Source organism: Kryptolebias marmoratus, linkage group LG11 (genome assembly GCF_001649575.2).
Source record: "Kryptolebias marmoratus isolate JLee-2015 linkage group LG11, ASM164957v2, whole genome shotgun sequence".
In the NCBI taxonomy this organism is placed as follows: Eukaryota; Metazoa; Chordata; class Actinopteri; order Cyprinodontiformes; family Rivulidae; genus Kryptolebias; species Kryptolebias marmoratus.
This window is the reverse complement of record NC_051440.1, coordinates 8,063,411-8,072,252: the sequence shown is the minus strand read 5'-3', so window position 1 is coordinate 8,072,252 and position 8,842 is coordinate 8,063,411. Positions and strand designations below refer to the sequence as shown.

At 42.1% G+C, this 8,842-nt stretch overlaps 1 protein-coding gene across 2 annotated transcripts in view; it reads right to left on the bottom strand.

Moving 5' to 3' along the window:
• The window catches only part of fbln1 (fibulin 1), a 35,842-nt gene that overhangs the window by 13,380 nt on the left and 13,620 nt on the right, over positions 1-8,842 (bottom strand). The window contains exons 9-15 of one of the 2 annotated variants that reach the window (XM_017434251.3): positions 8,389-8,532; positions 8,156-8,281; positions 7,909-8,034; positions 7,534-7,653; positions 7,248-7,379; positions 7,011-7,134; positions 1,052-1,197 (exon numbers count right to left, since the gene is read on the bottom strand). In XM_017434251.3, coding sequence (XP_017289740.1) covers positions 1,052-1,197; positions 7,011-7,134; positions 7,248-7,379; positions 7,534-7,653; positions 7,909-8,034; positions 8,156-8,281; positions 8,389-8,532 — 918 coding nt within the window. Of the gene's footprint in view, positions 1-1,051; positions 1,198-3,832; positions 5,814-7,010; positions 7,135-7,247; positions 7,380-7,533; positions 7,654-7,908; positions 8,035-8,155; positions 8,282-8,388; positions 8,533-8,842 lie in introns of those variants that run through there. The other variant, XM_017434252.2, reaches the window with a different exon arrangement.

The window sequence follows — 8,842 nt, the reverse complement described above, 5'->3', positions numbered from 1 at the left end:
GGGGCGGGGGGTCGCGGAAAGGTTGAGGCTTTTGAGTACTTTTGTTCAGCTGGAGGGCTTTTACACCCCAACTTGGAGATTATGAGAAATGACAAGAGCTTAACTCCCTGCGACGCTGAACATGAGTGTGCCTGAAAACTTGCACTGCATGCTGGCATGCTGGCCAATAGATGCTTGTCAGCTGTCACTGTCTGCAAATGATTACTGCGGTTACTTATATTCAACCAGCGTGGCACTAACGCTCTGCTGAGGGCCAGCCAAGCCTTTTTTTTCTTTCTTTCTTTTTTTTTTTTTTTCAGGGAAGCAGAAACAGTCGTGGACTCTAAAACCTGCAGTTTCCAGGAGTTTGTGGGTCCCTGAAAAATCACACGGGAAATGTTTAGATGCAGGACTGTTTAAAAGTTGCTGGATTGCAAACAATTCAAATTTTGGTATATTAATGCTGACGATTAAATCTAGGGTTTACCTATTTCTACTGTATATATCAGCATGCTACCGTTCTTTAACTTTAAAACTTGTTTCAAGATGACAGCAATCCACTTTGGTCTTGGTTGCACTTAGACTAGCCGTTAGCTCATCACTCTGGTCAGAATTAAACTTTATCTTTCCAAACTGAGGTTGTTGAAAGATCTATCTACAACAGGTAAGATAATAATTGTTTGTTAGCTTTTTCAATATTTGACATAACCCTTGAATCCAAGTGTATTAAAATGGACTGAATTATATTTGGATTTAAGTGGACTGAATAAGAATTAGTAAAATGCATGTGTAATTGTGTAGCAGTGCTGAATTGGAATAAACTGCGTTACACTGGACTTTAAACAAATTTAAAGTGGACTAGTTTGCACATTTGTTTAGCACCCTGAGATGACTTTTGCTGTCATATGACGGTATATATAAATAAGCTTATTTAAACTGAATTAGTCATAGGAGAAGACTGAGAACCAGTCATATCTGTGGCTCCATGAGAGGATAAACTAACTTAGCTTATCGTAACACAACAACTAGAAGCATGTTGAAAGACTTGTTTTCTCACAAAAAAAGGACTTACCCTCTGGCCGTGGGAACTCTCTGAAGGTGGGTAAGGAAATAAAGGTGTGGGACACTGAGTGTGTTGGATCCAGAGCACAGGCGATGTCATTGGGCAGACAGGATTTTACACAGCGGATGGTGTCGGAGCGTTGAAGCGTTGACGCTCTAAAATAGAGAATAAAACACAAACTCCAACAAAAACATAAAAGCAAAAAAAGAAATACCAAGCCCAAGGCTTCTGACCTTTAGGTACAGCCTATTTGTAGTCTCCAGAGTCAATTACCTTTGCTTTCTAAAGCTCACAATTACAAGGGATTCTAAAGTTCAGCTCACTGCATAATCAAGAACTCAGTGGGGCTCCTCCAATGGCTGCTGCACAAACACTGTGCGGACAAAACAGCTGGATATAGCACTCAACATCAGGAATAATCAAATTCTTTGTGGTTTGGAAGAATAACAAACAAAGAACGGCCACGGCTCACGCCACAGCCAGACTTTAAAGCTTGTTGAGACTCGCTCTCTGCTGTCGATGCTCTTCTGATGCCCTATTTCAAGCTGTGTGGGAAATGAATTACTGCACTCATGAAGAATGATCCACAACCTGCTCAAGAAAATATTTGAATTTGCAGAGCATCCCCAGCTTCACATCAGATAATCTCTTGAGGAGGATTTATGTGGCAAGAGAATGTTCTAAAACACTCCTAAATTGTGAGCAACATGACTAGACAACTCCCCATCGTCTCCCCGGGGCACCTCTCATCCTATTATTTAGGGCTTTGTTTATTCCACAGACTAATCAGTGACATGTCTGAGACACTGGAGGGCCTTTACTGGCTCTTAAAGCCAACGCCACCTGGAGCATCCCTTTTCACTTCCTGTCTGCCATATATAAGACGCCGAGTGAAGTTTTTAAGGCATTAACAACCTCATAAATCAGGGGTTTGTCTTTGAAACAATGAGGGACTTTTTTTAAAAGAAACAAACGCTTTGATTATAAAAATCAACATGCTAAACTCTTGAGCGGCCTTCGGCTGAGGAAGACAAGTCGGTACGTGGTTATATTGGGTTACAAAAACATGCAAGCTGCCATGTATAGGTCAATTTAATGTGTGGGGGCAACCATGCAGCCACATGTGAGTCACGGACTATGGATCTCTGGTGGTCCTCAGGGGACCTATCTCCACAGCAGCTCAAAGGCCCGGGTCCAGCTCGGGTTGCAGGGCTCCTTTCATGGACAGTGAGGAGAGAAGCCCCTGACAAAAAGTCAAGCCACCACTATAGGGGCTTGTAATTAGCAATTAACGGGTGGGTCCAAGTTTTGCTTTGGCTCAGTCCAAACCCACAAAATGTTCTCCCAGTTTATAATACCGCTGCCTGAGCAGCAGACAGACCCGAGCGGGACTCTAGGGGACAAGGTGAGAGCTGCTGAGGTGGAGAGGGTGATTTTACGAGTCAAACATACATGCAGATTGGGCACCTCAAAGCAGGGTCAGATCTGCATCTTAAATGTCTCTCATTGTTCACTGGTTTGTGGGTCTGTGCATGCGGACATGCCTCTGAGCGCTGTGTGTTCTGCACGCCTCTCCCTGCCTCATGTGGCCCAGCCCAGGAGAAAAACCCCAATGCTTTCAGACCAGAAAGAAAAACAGATTTTTTTTGGATGAAAAGTGCTCTGGTCAAGCTTTTTTTTTTTTTTTGGTAAATTATTATTTATAGCCGGCACATTGATAACGCCCCAACACAAACACTGCAGGGCATCATTCATTTTGTGTGCGGTGATGTTGCTGTACCACAAATTGTTCAGACCACCGGCCAGAGCCCAGAGCCCCATAACTCAATGTCAAAGGGGAGGGGAAAAAAACTCCTGCGCACCACTGTGCTCTTTATTTTAAGGATATCCCCACTAAGAACCAAGTGCATCCTCTCCGGCCTGACAGCTCAGGACAGGAGGAACCTGGGACATCTGAATTTAGTTATTAAAAGCCGCAGCCTACGGGCAGCAGCCTCACAGCGTGTCAAACTATTTATACTCTCCCCGGCTGGTGCACATCCCCACCCCCCACCCCTTCTCCTCCTTTGCCACTGCATCCCATCGCGTGTCACTTACTCTGCCTTCATTTGGATTATCTGTCTGCTTTGGGGTCTGCACCCGCAGTATGCAGTGGAAATCTATGCGTTTCACATTAGGCTCAAACTGTAATGGAAGCTTTAAGAGACGTGCATGGAAATAACTGAAAGATGTAAATGCGGTGCACGGTAACTGACATTTGGGAAGTGGGAGAAGCGATACATTCGGGCCAATCTGGTTTATGACTGCAATTTGGGGGTGTAGAATTACTTAGATTGTCACCATTTATTAAGTCAAAGTGTATGCATTGATAGCGCCTGTATTTAATATTAGTGTTTAACTGAGAAAACCTGTTCCCCCCCCCCGAGTTTGAAAACTTTTCAGACTCGAGTCATGTTTAAATTATCAGGGAAAACTTCATTATAAATCAATGCCGAGCTTGTCTAAAGTTCATTTGGGTATTAAAAGATCCTTAACTGTTCACATCAACTGCACCTTTTTTACGTCAGATCACAGAAAAAGTTCAACTATGTGCAGTGCAGGAGAATTTGCATGCACAGCTGCATTTCCTCTTTGCCGAAATTGTCGGACTACAAGTAATAAGAAACTGTACGAGGGAAATCTTCATGCCTACAACTGTGACTTGGCCTCACATCCTAACTGCTCCCCTTGCTGCATTTGATTAAAAACCCCACAAAGCACTATTATCAAGAACTGGATTTGACTTGAACATGTGTTATTTCTATTTCAGTTTTAATAGAAAAGCGTTCATCCAGCACAAAAACCATAAAATACGGCAAAAATGTCAGACTTTATCATGCAACCATCATCAAGTTACACTCACTTGTAGGCATACTTGGGCTGTTACCATTTGATGATTTACCCTGAGCTAGGACGCCACCTACAGTAGTGGCTTTGCCTTAACTCAAGGAAAAAAAAAAAAGTTGAGCTAATTTACACTGCAGCATAATTGTTCTAAAATGTTAATAGCTACAAAAACTTGTGCTTCTTTATTCTGATTTTGTGATTTTAGTGGATTTTTCATCATGAATGTAAAAATAATGATGTGTCAAGCTGAAAATGCATTTCTTGTAGGAGATCTAATTCAATACAGTTTAAAGCTGTGCTCAAAATGTCCACTCATTCACTTATAGCTCAAAGCTTATATTGTGTTCACTTTACACAGGACAAAAGGATGCATGTCAGGAAACAGTTTTTGCATTTGGAACACCCCTTGACTGCAGTAGTACTTCATAATTATGTGCCAAGTATTCAAAGTTGTGTGTCACATAAATGAACGCCATCAAGATAGACCAGAAAACGAACTAAATAGGAGGGGACAGCTTAATATTGCTGTTTTTGGCTGAGAAACTATAATTAGGATCATCCTTACTGATAGTACTAACATAAAAACTCTATACTTATCTACCTTACTTTTTCATTGCACTATACATGCAAGAGTAGACGCCAGCTGAAAGCATATTACAACCTTGTTATTACCTGTAAAAAACAACAACAAAAAAACAGCTATTTTTGGAGTTGTAGGATGAGTGCAATTAATTCAAAAGCAAGTTGCATTACAATGAATAAAATCAAGCTGTCACCCTGACAACTATTAAATCTGATTTCAGTACGCAATTATCTTATAGTTTCTTCAAGGTGGTGTGGAAATGTTTTTACCAGTTTAATATCTTACTTGCTGTAGATAGCTCTTTGAACAACTTCACTTTGGGGAAACAGAGTTTAATTCTTTTTTTTACAAATTCAAGTAATTCAAAGAACTTCCTATGATAGGTAAGATATTTCAAAAGGCCCAAACTTTCCCTTTAAATCTTGCAGTTTACACAGAGGAGGACAGGAGCCCAGTGCAGTGTGTGTTTTTAACAAGTCCGGAGATTACAACAACTAGCTGCAGACATTAGCGTTAGCATGTTTGATCAGTGCAGTGCAGGACGGTCCTTTTCAATCAGTCCAGTGTACAACTTTTGGGGGCTACTTCTACTGTACCATGTGATACATTCCTAGCACCTGATGTAGTGAATGAAATGTTACGGCGGAAATTTTAGGACCCTGCTACAAAACTGCTGACTCACTGTGCAGAGAATGAGTGGACAACTGAAACATAGCACAGACTAGAGTTAATAGCTGAGATTAAAGCAACAGATTCACTAAAGATTAACAGAAATCACACATTTTGTATGTACCTTAATAGGAAGGTTTAACATTAAAAGTCTGGTTATTTTGTATTGATTGACTGAGATTCTTTTCCCCCCACAAGAATCTGCAGTTTGTATGACACATCATTTTTAACAGTAAAGTAGTATCCTCCTCTGTTTATTCTTGTAAGGGATTATAAGGTAATTTGGGCACGTCCGGGGTAACAAACACCAGCACTTTAGCCAGGTATGTGGTCAGTGAGTTATGGCGACGCAAACTCATCATCACAGACAAATTTAAGTCCTGTGCCTTGTCGATGAGCTTAGCCAGCATCATCACGCCACCGGTGGGCGTCTGCTTCGTCTTGAAGAAACCCGCCTCGTTGCCAGCTGTGATGGCGATCTGGATGTGGTCGCCAGACAAGATGAGGGAGGGGCGCATGCTGAAGATGACGGTCGAGACGGCAATGTTGACGGGGAATGTGAGGTAGTGGTAGGTTATTCTCACGGGCATGGCCAGGCACTCAGTCTCATTGCAAAGCAAACGATCACATCGACTGCAGAAAAAAAAAATAAGAGAGAGAGAGAGAGGAGGGAACAGAACAAAAGATGGACAGAAAGAAAGAGAATGGATGTAAGTTTTACTCGCCGTGCACGGCATGCAGAGAAAGAAACATGATGTCTGTGATGGTGCCATCTGTGAGAGCATGCAAAAACGTCTGTTACTGATGCCTCCATACAACGAGGAAGATACAGTCTCAGTTAAAAAAATTGAAGAAATCATCAACGCGCATGTTATTATGCTAACACAAGAGAACATGCTCCAGCCAAGTGTGTTCGGAAATCATTCCAATAAGGAGCAGCCTGAACATGCAGGGAATTGACTGAAACATTTGGTTATTCGTGGACTTAAAAAGCTTTAAAAGTTTGAAACTGAACCCAGATCTCTTCCGTGTTGGTCTACGAGATGCAGGACACCTAAAAAATACTTAAAGGAACAGTTCACATCTTTTGAAGTGTGGTTCTGTGGAAAGATGATAAACAATTAATATTTTATCTGTTTTACATAGCTCTTTTCATGACCTCAGTTGGGAGAAAAAGAGATTCATTTCGACCAGACTGATGAGCTAATGGCTAGTCATAGCTGGAGTTACACGCTTATAGCTTGCAGTCATCTTAAAACAACTTCAGGCTCAAAGATTTTAACCCTCTCAAGGCAGACATTGCAGATTTGCAACAGCAAATTGCATATACCTAATTACTCCATATTCATATTTTATGAGCCTTATTTTACTCAGATGATAATTTCCCCAAATATCTGATTTTTCCTGTTACTAAAACTTAATTTGAGCCTGAGAGGGTTAAGATGGCTCATGCAAACATTATTTTATAAATCTTTACACCTTCATCATTTCTGCATTCCATGGTTATTTTGACAGAAGTCATAATGATATCCTTGCCAGAAGTGCTACAGCTAGCTGCTGTTGCCATTATTTGCATTTGCAAATAACCATTGAATTCTAAAAAAGACCGCAGCAATCCACTTTGAGCTAAGCTTAGTGTTTGGACTAACCAGTACCATGTCAGACTTGTCAGAATTAAACTATTTCTCCAAACTGAGATCATTAAAAGAGCTATCTACAACAGGTAGGATGTTAATTGCTCATAACCTAGCCACCGAACCCCACTTCAAAGGATCTGAACTCTTGTTTTAAGTCTGTAAAGTGACACGGAATCACAGTTCGGGTACTCACGTCTGTCCAAACTGTTTGTAGTTTATCGGACAGTCAAAAGACAGACATCTGAATCCTCCTTGTATGTTGAAGCAGCTCTCATTTGCTGCGCACGTGTGTCGACCCGTAACACACTCATCGACATCTGCAAAAAAAAAATTAAAAGGGCATTCCAAAACACTTGCAATATAGCCTGTTCAAAATGTTTTGGACCAATTCGCAGTGAGCACACGTGGCGTCACATTAGGGTAAGCTAACCTTGGCAGCTGCGTCCGTTTACCGCCAAAGTGTAGGTGTTGGTGGGACACGAGCAGTAGAAGCTGCCCGGGGTGTTGTGACAGCGATAGGAACAAATATGACCTCCGGTGGGCAGGGCACATTCGTCTATATCTGGAAAGATCAACCAAAGCACACAAGAACAAATTAAATCAGAGAAATAAAAAAATAAATGTCCTGTTTGTTTTGTTTAACTGAGCCGCCTCATTGTAAAAGACTAGATTTAACGTGTGAATGTGTTATTCTCGTCCAAATGGTCTCTCGTTACCTTCGCAAGTCACGCCATCAATGTCGCTGAGCTGGTAGCCGCGGCGACAGTAACACTGGTAGGAGCCGTACACGTTGGCACACTCTTGGCTACACGGGTTGCTCTCACACTCATTCAGATCTGCAAAGAGAAAAGGTGACCGTGAACCGCTGGGAGCTTTATCCCACCCATGTTTACAATCATAAGCATAAATTCATACGTTGTTAGTTTAGGCGCAACACTTCGTACAAAGAGAAAAAACACTGAGGGGAAAGCTGGAAATGGATTTGGGATCTCCTAGTCCTCTGACTCAGCGATCAAACCAAAACAATCTGTTTGTCGGTTGTTTACGGTTTGCCCACTCTTCAGTTTGTGGTGTGCTGCTAACTTTCTCACCATCACAGTTCCTGCCATCGCTGGCCAGCTTGAAGCCTGTGGTGCAGCTGCATTTGTAGGACCCCCGGGTGTTGTCACACTTATGCGCACACAGGCGGCCAGAGTAGCGCATGCACTCATTTAAATCTGGGAACAGAAGAAGAGGCGACAAAAAGCTGAAAATATGACTGAACTTTAACTAATTTTGACTTAAAGGTTTAGTCAAAATGTTTAATGTTAAGTTAAGTTAAACGAACCCACTGCTTACCTTCACAGGTGCGAGTGACGCTGTTGAAGTTGTACCCCATTTCACACACGCAGCGGTAGGATCCAAGTTGGTTGATGCACGCATGACCTTCACAGACCTCCTGAGTGCCTTGGCACTCATCAATATCTGTAGAGAAGGACACAGACCACTGAGAGCACTACAACGACCACCTCAGTTAAGCTAAGAAGATATGAGGCGTGTGGATGCGATAAGGACGAGTTATTCTGCCGTACCAACACAGCGTGTGCCGTTGTCATTGAGGTGGTAGCCTCGGCCACAGTTCACAGAGTTTCTCTGACAGATATATGAGCCCAGAGTGTTAATGCAGATCTGCCCACGGTGGCATGGGTTTGTCTGGCTCACGCACTCATTGATATCTGAAAACACAAGACATGGATAATCATCAGTGATGATTCAGCAGCTGAAGAGCTTGTTTTAAACATCTGAAAAACTATATAAAAGGGTTCGGTTAGCCATTAGCCGAGGCTGGATAAAGACTTCTGCCCGTTTCTTCATATGCTGTGCTCTGTGACTGATGTCACCGCTCATATGCTACTAACTGCTGAAGCACCGATTATATTTTTATTAGCTGATTCCGGTGTCCAATTTTTGTGAAGCTCTGACCATTTTCAAACATTTATCTCTAAAAACTATATTTGATATCATATAACCCCCCCCCCCCCCCCC